Source organism: Octopus sinensis, linkage group LG13, assembly GCF_006345805.1.
Source record: "Octopus sinensis linkage group LG13, ASM634580v1, whole genome shotgun sequence".
Lineage (NCBI taxonomy): Eukaryota > Metazoa > Mollusca > Cephalopoda > Octopoda > Octopodidae > Octopus > Octopus sinensis.
Window position 1 is genome coordinate 67,493,179 of NC_043009.1, and position 15,000 is coordinate 67,508,178.

Consider the following 15,000-nt stretch of genomic DNA (forward strand, 5'->3'; position numbering starts at 1 on the left):
AGTACAGGAGCTACTCAGAGGTTTTATAGGCTCTTTTAAATCCACTGCAATGCTGGAATCCCTTCCATATCATCAGCAGGTGTCTCAGGGTCATTTTGTTCCTTAGTCTATATGCCTCACCTATGTGGGGCAGCGGGAACAGAGCTTGCCTTTGCCTACAGAGAATATAACATATGCTAAGTTATATGCTATAGAAAGAGGTCTTAAGTAAAATCGTTATCAATATAAAATGCTTAATGTGTTGTGTGTGTGCCATTCTGTATTTCACCGTTGTTGCAGCTTGTCAGTGTCTTGTTATATATATATACACACGCATACTAGCAGATATACTCGGCGTTGCTCAACATTTAAATAACATAGTTTGTATATATGTTACAGTTAAGCTGGAACATGTGATATGGGGAAGTACAACATCATCATCATCATCATCATCATCACCATTTAACATCCGTTCTCCATGCTAGCATGGGTTGGACGGTTCGACCGGGGATCTGGGAAGCCAGAAGGCTGCACCAGGCTCCAGTCTTATCTGGCAATGTTTCTACAGCTGGATGCCCTTCCTAACGCCAACCACTCCGTGAGTGTAGTGGGTGCTTTTACGTGCCACCTGCACAGGTGCCAGGCGAGGCTGGCAACGGCCACGGTCGGATTTGTGCATTTTACGTGCCACAGGCACGGAAGCCAGTTGAGGTGGCACTGGCATCGGCCACGATTCGGATGGTGCTTTTTACGTGCCACCGGCACAGAAGCCAGTCGGCGATTGATGATAAAACATTTGTGGAGTAGATGAAGGGCTAATTTGATGAAATGACGTCATGCATCTGTTTGGAAGATTCCAGGCCTTAACCTTGTCATGGAAAAGTTGGTGGGGGTATTTGTTTTTTGAATGCGCCAAAAAGCTCTGAGGATATGCTCTCCTTTGTGGCTGTTGGCGCTGCTGCTACCATGCTGAATAATCAGCAGACATAGGAACTACATCTGTGTGATAAATTAAGCCTGTGGGTGTGCTCAGCAACCCCACATGAAAGAAATGACATGGTAAGGGGGTGGGATTGACAAGGAAGCACTTGAAAACAACCACTGTCATGATATTTCGGTTCGGAATGAATAGTTGTGGCTAAACCATGTACCCCTTCACGTAAGCATCATGTGACCATTCTGAGGACAGCTCAGCTCCCAAATGAAAACAGTTCTGCATGCAGCATAGGGGTATGCAAGGTCACATTAAGGACACGGTCTGTAACAAATGTGTCCAAATGCAATTGCAATCACCCACTCGCACAAAAGTGCAGGATGTTACCAGGAAAGCTTCTAGATACCTGATAAAGTTCAGACACCCCAACCCAATCTGAGCATGGATGGCCACTTGCCTAAATGCTCTGCTTTCACTGCCTCTCACAGCCAACATTACCAATTTTGTCTGGATCTAGAAAGACTTATTGTATCTGGAGATCCAAGCATTTCCAGAACAGTTTTGTCTCTGCACCACCCAATCGTGACTGATTACGTTTATCATTATACATTATTGTTGTCACAAATGTGCACTCGCTGTAAATTCTTATCTTGCCAATGGCTACAACATCTATGCCCAGTTCCAAGGTCTGTAAAAGAATCTGGAAGGTTTGGCCTCCAACCAGGCCTTTCCCAAGACCCTTAAAGCCAGGAACTTTTCAGCAACCCCTTGTATGTTCTCTGCTTGTTTGCCTGCAATTCATTTGCACTTCATGCATCCATTGGGTACAGTATATGGAATTTACACCTTTTCTGCATACCAGGGTCCTGTATTTTGCCTAATTACTAAAACCTTAATATTTACTAACTCTAATGATTCTGCAAAGAAAGGGGCTTGAAAACGCCCCTATGAAAGGCTGCTAAATGTAGAGAATGAATGGGAAAAGGAGAATCTGCCAAATGTTGACCCAACTGAGGGACCAGCTATCTGAATTGACAATAGCTTGGTAGATAAAGCAATTAAGGATATGAAGATAGGGAAAGTCCCTGGCTCATCAGGAATCATGGCTGAGATGCTTAAACGTTTCAGCAGAGTAGGATATAGCCTAGATACTCGTATTGTTACTCAGGTGGTCTGTGAAGAAGTCATACCCAACGATTGTGTTACAGCATTATAGTCAACTGCTACAAAAGCAAAGGTGATGCCTTAGACGGAAATAATTACAGAGGCACCAAATTGTTGGAGCAGGTGATGAAAGTCACAGAAAGGGTCATAGCTCAATCAATTAGGAAGAAAGTTAAGTGTAGATGAGATGCAGTTGGGATTTGTGTCAAGCAGGAGCCTGGCTGATGCCATATTTCTGGTTAGGCAACTGCAGAAGAAATATTTAGCCAAAAATAAGCCTCTGTACTGTACCTGGCTTTTGTTGACATAGAGAAAACCTTTGACAAAATCCCCCGCTTCCTTATCTGGTGAGCAATGCAGAAGATGGGGATAGATGAGTGGTTGTAGAGAGCTGTACAAGCCAAGTACAGGAATGTTGTCAGTAAGGTGAAGGTTGGCAATGAGTGCAATGATGAATTCAGGGTACAAGTAGGGGTTCGCCTAGGATCAGTCCTCAGCCCCCTCTTGTTCATCATAGTCCTTCTGGCAATAACAGAGGAATTTAAGATGGGCTGCTCCTGGGAGCACTTCTATACTGATGACCTTGTTCTTATAGCCAAATCACCAGCAGCACTAGAGAAGAAATTTCATGAGGTTTTAAGAAATGTCAATGGAAGCAAGGTCTAAAATCAAAGGGTCTTAGAGTCAATCTAGCAAAAACCAAAGTCTTAGTAAGTAGGAAAGGAGACAAATCACAAATCTCTTCAGGTAGATGGCGCTGCTTGATCTGTAGGAAAGGCATAGGTAGAAACTCTGTAAGATGTACCCGGTGTAAGTTATGGACACATAAGTGGTACAGCAATATCAAAGGAAAGTTAACAGGGAAAATAGTTTTTGCACGTGGGAGGTGCACTAAAAATGTAAAGAAAATTGATTCTATCGTATGTCAGTGGCAGAAGCTAGAAGTAGTTGATAGCTTCCATTATCTAGGTGATGGAGTCAGTAGTGGAGGCAGATGCTCTTAGAGCATAGCTGCTTGAAGAAGAATAGTCTGGGCAAGGTTCTACCTCTGTTGGTAACTAAGGGTCTCTTCCCCAGAGTGAAAGGCAGACTGTATGATGCTGTGTGTGAACAGCCATGCTAAATGGCAGTAAAACATGGGCTGTGATCACCGAGGACATGCTTAGGCTTGAAAGAAATGAAGCTAATATGCTTTGCTGGATGTGCAATGTTGGTGTGCATGTATGATAAAAAGTTGGGCATAAGAAACCTCAACTGTGGTGCGCAAGAGAGACAACTCCACTGGTCATGTGATGCATATGGTCAAGGACAGCTCTGTAAAGAAGTTTGTTGTTTTTGTTTGTTCCTTCTTAAGCCATGCCTGGGTCATAGGGCCAGTTTCCTGGTTTCCTTGGCATATAAGTTCCCCACCTGGACAGGATGCTGGTCCATCGCAGGTGAGCTGCAAAATGCAGAAGGAAAGAGTGCGAGAAAGTTGTGGTGAAAGAGTCAGCAGAAGTTCACCATTACCTTCTGCCAGAGCTGTGTGGAGCTTAGGTGTTTTGCTCATAAACACACACATTGCCTGGTCTGATATTCGAACCCACAATCCCTCGACCACCAGTCTGCTGCTCTAACCACTAGGCCATGTGCCTCCACGTGTAAAGAAGTGCTGATCTCTAATTGAGGAGGGGACTTGTGGAAGAGGTAGACCCAGGAAGATGAAGTGGTAAAGCATGGTCTTCAAATGTTGGGCCTCACAGAGGTGATGACAAGTGGCTGTGCTTGAGAAGGGCCATGAAGCCAAGTGGAATCGTAGTTGTGTCCATTGCCAGTGTCATGCAAATGGCATCCATGAAATCGTAATTGTGGCCATTAATGGTAGCATGATCTTTTGAGCATTGGGCCTCATGGAGGTGATGACAAGTGAGTGAGGCCTTTGGTGATTCTCTGCTGAGAAGACTTGTCAAACCAGGTGAAATTGCAGTCAGTCATGACTTGCCAGTGTCACTGTAAATGGCACCCTGCAGGTGTCGTCGTGTAAATGTCACCTGTAAAATCATAACCATAGCAGCTGTTGCCAGTGTGATGCAAATGGCACCTGTGCTGGTGGAACGTAAAAGCACTCATTACAGTCTTGGAGTGGTTGGCATTGGAAAGGGGTCTGGCCGTAGAAACCATATCAAATCAGACTGGAACCTGGTGCAACTCCTTGGTTTACCAGTTCCAGTCAAACCGTCCAACACACACCAGCATGCAAAGCGGACATTAAATGATGATCATGGTTTACCATGAGCCCTCAAGGATTTAAGGTTGAGCTTCCATGTCTGGAATTTCCTCTCTAATTCCACTTGAGATTCAGCTATGAGAGAACTAGATTGTCTACATAACCAATCTTAACTGTTCTGAGGTAGTCTGTAGAACTGATGAAGAAGGCTGAGCCTCGATGATCTACCTTCTCACTGAATTTGACACTGAAATCATATCTTTGCACATAGCTTTGACATCTCTCATCTCTCACAGGCCATTTAGTCTTCATCTATGGACTGCTTTATATTTTATGTTCCTCCCTCTCAGCTTCCCTGGAGCCGTTTCATCTCACTTTCATCTCCTATACTGAACTTTCAACTCTCCTTTTCTCCTGTGTTCCTTCTCGTTTTGTCCATGGCAGCCCTACCCCCATTACCTCTGCTCGTCTCCCACAATTTCAACCCTTATGTATCTCTGACGTTGTCCCTTGACTGTGCATCTCCTGCATCCCACCCCTATTTCCTCCACCTTTCCCTCCAACCATGCCTCCAGTGTTTCCCACTCACTGTATTCCCCCCTATCCCATCCCATCCTCCACTCCTTTCACACTTACCTACCCACTCACCCTCTCTAGTCCTCTGTATCACTTGTATTCACTCCCACCATAACTTCCTGATACATATTTCCCTGCTGGCGATGACCACATATCCCCTCCACAGTGAGGCACCCGCTTCCCTGTATTGAGCTTGGTGCAATCCTCTGGCTTTGCTATTTCCTGTAACAAGTCAACCTCTATAATCATAAATATTCCACACCCGAGAGATCTCAAAATGAGACCAATTGTGGTGGCTGGTCCCTCTTGTGATGTCCTCCTCAAACCTATCCTCCAACATAAACACATGTGGATAATATACCCATTCATCCATCCGTCTTTTCTGTCCACTATTCCAGGGAGAGTTGTGGGGGTAGGGTCCTTAGGCATCTCCTAACCCTCCATAGGGATCTTAGAGGTAACCATCATTAAACTGGATTTCCAAACATGACCAGCTGAGACTATATCCAATCATGTAGTTCTGATCTACCCCCAAGTCGCCTGCTAATAGTTTCAGCTTGAAGAATATGTCTTCCCAGGGACATTCTACTCATTTCCATAGTACTGGAGACGTGGCCTCCCAAAGCAGGTAAGTAGCTGCTTAACCTCCAGATTCTTTGATCTGAGTTATGCGCCCCTTTTGAGTAATGGAAGGGCCCCATTTCAGTCATATCTTTATCTGTCTGTCTGTCTATCTATCTATCTAATCATATATATATCATCACTTAACGTCTGCTTTCCATGCTAGCATGGGTTGGACGATTTGATTTAGAACTGGCAAACCAGATGGCTGCACCCGGCTAAAAGCAACATTGAAGGAAGGTCACTTCACTACCATTTAATTAATGCATCTTGAGGTAACACGTTGCTGGGATTCATGATAATGGTGGCACTACATGACTTGTTTCAAGCTATCTTCAAAGCTGAGCTGTTTCACATAATTTATCCTGCAACATGTGAACATTTCTCTTTGACCTAATGGAACTGCATTACTCTAGACCAGCAGTTCTCAGCTAGAGATAGAGAGAGAGAGAGAGACTGGGAATACTGTATAGATGGTAGATGGCAGACTTTACCAAACTTCCAGATTCCAATGGCAACAATTTTATTAACTCTTCCGTGCAAAGGGTCCCTGAATAAGGTTTAAGGATGTTGAATGAAACACCCATGTCTCCAGATGTAAATTATTCTGCTCACAGACCTTACCAATCCCACCCCCTTACCATATGGCCCTTAGAAGTCCGTATAAAATTTATTTCCAATAAATTGGCTGCACTTATACAATACAAACATTTTTATTCAATCCTAAATAGTATTTAATTATAAAAAAATGTATTTTTTAAATGTGATTTGCTAGTCAACATTTTTAGTTATGATAAATTACTGCTGTCACGTTGCATCTGTGTATTCTGGCAGCATTAGAACAGTCCACCATATTGGCATTTTTCTTGGTGATTCTTCATCCTTGGTTGTCACTAGTATTTCTTGATATTTATTTCTGAAACAAGACTATTTCCATCTACATTATATACCTGCTCAGGACTTTTTCAACTGCTTCCATATCTTCTGAACATTTTTCACCTTACACTGACATATTGAGCTGCAGCCAACCCTCACTGTAAACACTAAATTTTGTCCTTATTCTTTAACAAAATTTTTGGGTATCACCTTCACTTGATATATAAAAACCACTTCAGGACATGATCCTAATTAGAACTTATTTCTGTCATTTTTGCTTCATGAAAAAAGCAAACAATTTTTTTTCTATTGGAAAGTCATTGCTGTATGAATCCCTGCTGTCAAGTTCAATTTCTACCTTTAAAAGGACAATGCCTGGGGTCTGATTGTTTATTCTTTCACGCCAAGGCTGGAGCTTTAAGCACATGTTTATAAAAAACACCGCCAAAAAACAAAACCAATTTGGAATGCCTTCGCTGTGTTTAGATCGATGCAGGATTACTAATGGACAAGTTAAGAGAGGATGATCTAGGAATTAAAAGAGAAGTAACAAAAAGATCAAGAAAATAACAGGAAATTGGTTTGTGTGGTTTTTTTTATATTTGTATATTTGTCAATAACGAAAAGGGTGTCGAAATTTAGACGGCTGTTTTTCACCAATTCACTGTTCATCTTTACTCTACGAACTTTTTTTCATCACAGTAATAGTGGCCGCTGGGTTTGGACATGGACAATGGTGATCACAGCAACCATGACAATTTGGAGCATGACAATTTGAGCAAGGATTGCAGGGGCACGGATGACATATTGGTGTCACGTGGATTTGAGGTTCTGGTGCTAAGAATCAAAAGAGAAGCAACAAAAAGATCAAGAAAAAATAACAGAAAATTGGTTTGTGTTTTTTTGTGTTATATTTGCATATTTGTCAATAACGAAAAGGGTGTCGAAATTTAGACAGCTGTTTTTCACCAATTCACTGTTCATCTTTACTCTACGAACCTTTTTTCGTCACAGTAATAGTGGCCGCTGGGTTTGGACATGGACAATGGTGATCACAGCAACCATGACAATTTGGAGCATGACAATTTGAGCAAGGATTGCAGGGGCACGAATGGCATATTGGTGTCACGTGGATATGAGGTTCTGGTGGATTCTGAGAAAAGAACAAAAAAAGAAAAAATTAGAAAATTCTCTTATAAGGTTGTCTCAAAAGTTCGTAGAAAGTCTTTGAAAATAATGGTCTTTATTTTGAGGAATAATTTTTGTTGTTTTTGTTAGTACTTGGCGTGTAAAAATTTAATTTTCGCAAGTGTTTACGAACTTTTGGGACAACCTAATATTAATGAATAATTTGCGCAGCAAAATTTCGTCATTAAGTAGAAATTAGAAATCAAGTTAAGGGGAATAACTCTCAGATAAGGGAGAGAACCCATAGATATTACGTCACGAAATTTTTTTAAATGTGTTTTGTAAGTAATTAAGCATCTTCATCCTCTTAACACATTTTCCTCGCTAATATAGTTGGGGAAATATTCAAAACCCGAGCAAGATTATGAATTATACCAAAGTGATTCAGTAATAATTCAGATTCACGTTTAATCCACACTACACAGCTTCAACAAGCAAATTTGCTATTCAACTGTATTTTTGATAGAAAAAAAAAGAAGAAATATACAAAGAATGAAAAAACAGTTACCTGGGTAACAGTAATTTTCGTTCGTTTTCTTTTTGGAGCTGCAAAAATAATAAGAATAATTATAATACCCAGCAAAATAAGCTACTACTACTACTACTACTACTACTACTACTACTAGTACTACTTACTACTACTACTACTACTAATAATAATAATACTCCTTTCTACTATAGGCACAAGGCCACAAGGAAGGAGTAAGTCTAGATTACCCCAGTACACAGCTGGTACTTAACTCCAAAAGGATGAAAGGCAACGTCAACCTTAGCGGGATTTAATTTCAACTTTTGGCCCATGGCCTGCAATTTCGGTGGGTGGTTAAGTAAGTTGATCACATCGACCACAGGGCTCAACAGGCACCCATTTTATCAATCTCGAAAGTTCACCTCGGCAACATTTTTTTCGTGTGTTATGGTTTCAAGTTTTGGAACAAGGCCGGCAACTCATTTGATCGACTCCCAAAAGAATGAAATGCAGAGTTAACCTTTGCAGAATTTGAACTCAGAATGGATTGCCAGAAGAAATGCATCTTACCATTTCATCTTGGGCACTAAAGATTCTGCCGGTTCCCTGCCATCATATTAATGGTTTCAAAATTTGGAACAAGGCCTGCAGTTAGGACGAAAGGCAAAGTCGACCTCGGTAGAATTTGAACACAAAACACAAATACAGACGAAATACCGCTAAGCATTTCGCATGCTAACGATTCTGCCAGCTTGCTGTCCTTGCAAAGCAGCCTATTCTATGCTGTTGTCCCTAGTATTTAACTGGTACTTTACTTTATCAACCCTGGAGATATGAACGAGGCCTTCCAATGTTCTGTTGCAAGAGGATCAGAACCCTTAACTGTTCTGGACTGTCAAGGGGAATCACACCTTCACGAAGTATGAAAAAAGGGTCCAAAACCTTACAAAAGACTGTTGAATATAGAAAATGTGTAAGGTTTAAGAATAATTATCCTTTCTAGTATCTTTAACTCGAGACACAGGTGTCTTGGTAAATGTTTTCCTGTTGATTTAAATTGATGGGTGCATGTAGAAAACAAAGGATAAAGTGCCTAAAATTACTTTATTATGTAAAAACATATGACAACTTGTGAACAGTACAATACATCTACCACAATAAGAAAACCTAAAAAAAATATATGTAAAGTATGTTTGTGAAAAAATAAGAAGCAAACTATGTACTGAGAGACGATCTCTGATTGGCTCTTACACTTCAAAACCAACCATTCACAACATTTATTCCATTGGGCTGATCAATTGGCCCAGTTATCCCAATAGGGTCTAATAGAGGATTCAGCTACAGAAGAGGGAGTAGATGGTCTAGGAAGAGGCCAAAGCGAGGGACCCTGTTATGGAAAAACAAACAATTTAATGAATTAGTTAAAATGCAGTTTGTACATGTGCCAGGTTGGGGGTAATACTCATGCTTCCCAGAGTGAGTGTCACTGTCTAGCAGTGTCTGCTGTGGTCTTAGCTAAATCCCATGATCTCTAGTGAAAGTTATGTACATGATGCATATGCTAGGTACAGTGCAAAAGCTATGACAGCGTTGGTAGGGACAGTTGAATGTGATGACAAGTGGGTAAGAGAAATGTCTGGAAATATATGTGGATAGAAACTAAAAGAAGATATGGGATGAAAATGGAAGAATAATCTCAATGCTCACAAAAGATAATATAGGAATGCAACAAAGGAGCGTTACTTCATGGGAACAAGCAAATCTGAAGAATGTGATGTCTTTAAAAAAGAATTTAAGAGAAAAGGTAATGTGGAGAAGACAAAGCTTGAATGAGCTGAGAAATAGTTGGAGGTTCAGAAAAGAATAATTTTCTAAGAGAGAAAAGATGGTGGCTAACTGAAAGTTTGTGATAAATCTTCTGAACGTTGGAAACCTGATGCAAGGTGGTATGATGGTACTGTAGAGAACCACTAAAACGAAAGGGACAGACTTGAATGAGAAATTAGACGTCCAATATAATTAGGAAAGTGGAAAGTTAAAAGTAAAGAGCTTTGCCAATCTTTTCAAACATGAGGTATCCTGGATGGGAAGGAGTTTATGAAATGGAATAATAATGGTACACTTCTCTTTAATGATGCTAAAAATACAAACGTATGTGCTATAATGAGGACACTGATCAAGAAGAATAATGCATAGTGGTGGAGGTGGTGGTGGTGATCTACTCAAGACAACAAAGGTAAGAAAGGCATCTGGACTTTCAAGAACGAGCTGTGTGTGTGTGTAAGTATTATTGAAGCTCTGCTATCACATAAATGTAAAAGCCACATGTAGTGTTGAGGGTGGTGTGCCACCAGTGGTGGTGGTGAGAAGTCAAGCATGAGGTACCAGAAGGTGGAAGTGACAACATAGTGATGCAGGTCTTTCAATCAGCCTCTTTCTTGGATGAGCAGTTAATTCCTAAAATGTGTTGGAACTTGGTGGCCCTCTTCATTATTTGCACCACCGAACTAGGTGAGAAATGTTGTAAACAAATACAAATGAATTTAGAAGTGCAGAAAAGTATTTGCATGCATAACATACATACAACTGCTCACATATATTACAAATAGAATGCATTATATAAATCAGACCCACCGCCCACCATCACCACCAGGTCACAAATATCACAAGTTGAACATTTATTAACATATATACAGTGACTCACCTGGCACTGTTTGAATGGCAAGTTGTGGAGCACACGGGCAGTGGCATAGTTTCACAGTGGCTGGCTCACACTGTTCTAGATCAGATGTTGATGCGTCATTCATATCGACTGTGACATTCTCCGGGCAAGGGCAAGGGCATGGACCGCAAGGCCCGCAAGGCCCACAAGGGCCGCAAGGCCCGCAAGGCCCGCAAGGGCCGCAAGGCCCGCAAGGCGCGCAACACTCCTTGGGCGCTACTTCAATTGAGTAAGTTTCACATGGTTTCGGTATCAGTTGTGATAACATGGTAGCCACCTTCGTTTGCTCGGCTGCCACCACAGCCTGTTGGGTCGCAACCACAGCCTGTTTAGCAGCTACTTTTGCTTGGTGTTTGGCTATCATAAATTTACAAGGCAGTTTGTGTATGCAGACACAATGGTTGTGACAGTGACCGTGACCGTGGCAGTGACCATGACTGAGGCAGTGACCATGACTGAGGCAGTGACCATGAAAATGACAGTGACCATGGCCATGGCAGTGACCGTGTCCGTGGCAATGACCGTGTCCGTGGCAATGACCGTGTCCGTGGCAGTGATGACCGTGCCCATGGCAGTGACCATAACCGTGACAGTGGCCATGATGCCCATGACAGTGATGATGGCATGGCTTATGGGTATGCATAATAATAGAATCACATGTTACAGAATCACAACTCATCTTTCTGCTAGTTCATGCAAAACGTCAAAATAGATAGATATTTTCTCCTGCAGGTTGACACAAATCTGCTGGTAAAAAAAAAGAAGAAAAAAAAGAAAAGAAAAATGTTAGAGTACATACAAAAATGTTAAGAGTACATACATTGTATACATACATTGTATACATGCATGTATGCATACACATAGCTTTATGCAAACCAATCACAAAAATAAAGTTCTTTTATATACGTCAAAAAAAAAAAATTTAATCTGTGAATGTGTGTGTGCATATATATATATCATCATCATCATCGTTTTAATGTCCGCTTTCCATGCTGGCATGGGTTGGACGATTTGACCGAGGACTGGCAAGCCAGATGGCTGCACCAGGCTTATATTGTTTTATATATGGTTATGCCTGCACCCAAGTTGAGGAATGTATATCATGTATTGCGTTTAGTTGAATTGGCATCATCTTCATTGTTGCCTTCGCTTTGTTTTGGCTGTTGTCCGCTCCAGCCTTCTTCAGGTGCCTTGTGCTAAACTCAGTTCTATCTGAATTTCGAACCTGACCCTTTTTGATCTCCCGGGTTATGTTATTCTCAAGAGAGTTGGAATGAAAGCAGTGATCCTTCTGAAGGTCAAATAAAAGATTAGGTTTGAAATTCGTTTACAGCTGAGTTCAACACAAGACACCTGAAGACGGCTGGAGTGTACAAAAGCCAAAACAGTGAAAAGCAACAAAATGAAGACACCATACATAACACAATTGTGTTTAAAAAGAAATTTAAATGGACAATATTTTGTTTACAAGATTTTTCTTCTGTACATGTTTACATTTGCATGTACGCATCATTGTTCTAATGTCGAATTTTTCAAGCTTACATGAGTTAAACAAAATTTGTTGAGGTGGAATACCCTTCCTGTGAAACAACTCACTTCAAGTAAAGGGTAAGATTTCTTGAAGAATACACATGCTTTCATGGAAGATTGGAAACAAAAGTACAGTTCAGGTAGAGAGAAAATAGAAAGATATAGTGCTGTGGGAGAGGATAACGGGGAGAAAGGGAGAGAGAGAGAGAAGAGAGAGAGAGAGAAGAGAGAGAGAGAGAGAGAGAGAGAGAGAGAGAGAGACTGGGAATTACTGTATAGATGGCAGACTTTACCAAACTTCCAGATTCCAATGGCAACAATTTTATTAACTCTTCCGCTCAAAGGGTCCTGAATAAGGTTTAAGGATGTTGAATGAAACACCCATGTCTCCAGATGTAAATTATTCTGCTCACAGACCATTCATCCATCCCTTCATGATGAGGATCCAAAGCAAGGGACCTTGTCAAGGGCCTCTTCCTGTTTAGCAAATGTTAGATATAAAGGTTGTCTTCAAGTTAGCTACCGCCAACCCCTGCCCGATTAGTTGTCTCCCTTGGAAACTAGCATCAGTGGTACCGCTTTACCGCTCCCAGGCTCAAAGTTGAACTGCATCTCATTCAGGTTAATTCTGCTTATCTACTCTTAAGACTGTCTGTGTCTGTGTATGTCTCTCTCTCTCTTTTCTCTCTCTTCTCTCTCTCTTACTGGTGAAGGCCGTTTTATAGGGTTACTTTGGGTTTCTCGCTATAAAGGATACCTTTATGGCGTATCTTCAGGCCATGAAACCTGTTGGCATATGATCTCTTTAAAAATGGAGGGGGAAATGATACGGATGTAATCAAGGGGATTATGTGTATATATATAATAGTGAGGGAGCAGAGAGAAGGGGAAGAGGGAAGAAGAAAGAAGAGGGAAGAAGGGAAAGAAGGGAAGAGGAGGGAAAGAGAGTAGGGGTGAAAAGATGAAGGACTGAAGAGAAGTAGGAGTCGGGGGGATGTTAGATGAAAAGCAGGGGGAGATTTGAGACAATATGGCGTAAAAGAGCGAAGAGAAGATTAATCCCTGTTCACGGCGCAAGCGGGAATCCGGATGACCTCTGTGCAAGGACAATCCGAACACAGACAGGTGTTGCAAGGAGTGACCGGTGGAGCGGAAATGGCGTGAGACTGGTATGTCATTGGCAAGGCGGATGTCTCGGAGGTGTTCCGCGAACCGGTCAGCCAAGCGGCGTCCAGTTTGTCCGATGTACAGGAAATGGCAGAGAGAGCAAGAGACGCAATAGATGATATTGCTGGAGGTGCAGGTGAAGGAGTCGATGATGGGTGAGGAGGGTGGTGTTGGAGAGGTAAGGGCAAGTGCGGCAACGTGGGCGGGAGCAGAGAAACGAGCCAGGTTGGGAGGTAGGGTCAGGGAAGAAGCTGTGGACCAAGAGGTCTCGTAGGTTATGGGCTCGTTTGAAGGAGGGGAGGGGTCGGTTAGGGAAGAGGTGTGAAGTGGACGGGTCGGACTGGAGATGCCGGAAAGCTCGAAGAATGGTGCGTTGGAGAGGTAGGGTGGTGGGGTGGTAAGTGAGGGGAAAAGGGAAGCGGGTGACTGCAGGGCGGGTTCGGGGGAGAGAGCAGATGCACGGAACGTGCTCTGTCAAGGGCGGTGTGGATAGTGGTGAGGGGGTATCCACGTAGGATGAAGTGGCGAGCCATGAGTCTCATATATATATATATATCTATATCTATATACTGGGCACAGGCATGGATGTTTGGTTACGAAGCTTGCTTCCCAACCATATGGTTCTGGGCGTCGCACACGCGTATGTTTGTGTGTGTGTGTGTGTGTGTGCCCTTGTCATGACACTGCGTAATTGTTGTAAACGAACATCACTGCTATACAAGCGATGTTTCGTCATAGGGAAATGTTACCTTGCTTGGAAACAGGTGAAAGGTTGGTTATAGGAAGGGTTATAGGAAATTGTCTGAACCCATCGTGTGTGTGTGTGCGTGCGTGTGTACCTAGGCGCGTCTGTGCTCGTCTCACCGGTTGACAACTGGTGTCTTGTTTACATACGTACAACATGGCGTCGGCTTGGCAAAAAGTCTGATAACAAGACTTTAAAATATAATTTAAAAAAATAGAATCTACAAACACAACGTTGAGTTTCTTTAAGGCAATGCATTTTTTATAACTTTATTGATATAACGCTTAATATGCATACACACGCATATATTTATCAGATTTATTATATAAAGAATGGGGAAACTGAAAATAAAAAATATTTACATATTCCCTCACAAAAGGGACAACAGAGATTCCCCTTTAAAAAAAGGAAATGGTTTTATTTGTTAACAAATAACAGTATTTTCTCATGTCGTTCAGTTGCGGAGGTGGTAACCCTCCATTTCAACCGCAACTAAACCGTCGCGTCTCATACGAGGCGTCTTGTTTTCAAGCTCAAGCGTAAAGATAATCCATCGGGTTCCTATGTAAAACCGCCTATGTTAGTTTTATTTCATTTATACACTCACGTTACATTGAATTGCTTTTATCATTTTTCATCTGGAGGGATTATTCTTCAATGTTACGATGGGGTTGCGTCTCACATGGTCTGTTTTAAACCCCAAGGGCAAAAGAAAAGATCCACCGGGCTTTTTCCAAATCTGCCCCAGACAAACCCTGAACGGAACGTATTGTTTTGCTTAGGACACGTTGTTTAATAATTAGTAGCAATTTCAGTAGATATA

General features: G+C 41.9%; 1 protein-coding gene across 3 annotated transcripts in view; it reads right to left on the minus strand.

The window, feature by feature from the left end:
• Window positions 1-6,933: 6,933 nt before the first annotated feature.
• LOC115218655 (DBF4-type zinc finger-containing protein 2 homolog) overlaps window positions 6,934-15,000 on the minus strand; it is a 12,647-nt gene continuing 4,580 nt past the window's right edge. The window contains exons 2-5 of one of the 3 annotated variants that reach the window (XM_036508504.1): window positions 10,718-11,482; window positions 8,053-8,090; window positions 7,492-7,509; window positions 6,934-7,179 (exon numbers count right to left, since the gene is read on the minus strand). In XM_036508504.1, coding sequence (XP_036364397.1) covers window positions 7,036-7,179; window positions 7,492-7,509; window positions 8,053-8,090; window positions 10,718-11,414 — 897 coding nt within the window. In that variant the 5' untranslated portion in view covers window positions 11,415-11,482 and the 3' untranslated portion in view covers window positions 6,934-7,035. Of the gene's footprint in view, window positions 7,180-7,264; window positions 7,510-8,052; window positions 8,091-10,717; window positions 11,483-15,000 lie in introns of those variants that run through there. The other 2 variants (XM_036508503.1, XM_029788579.2) reach the window with 2 other exon arrangements.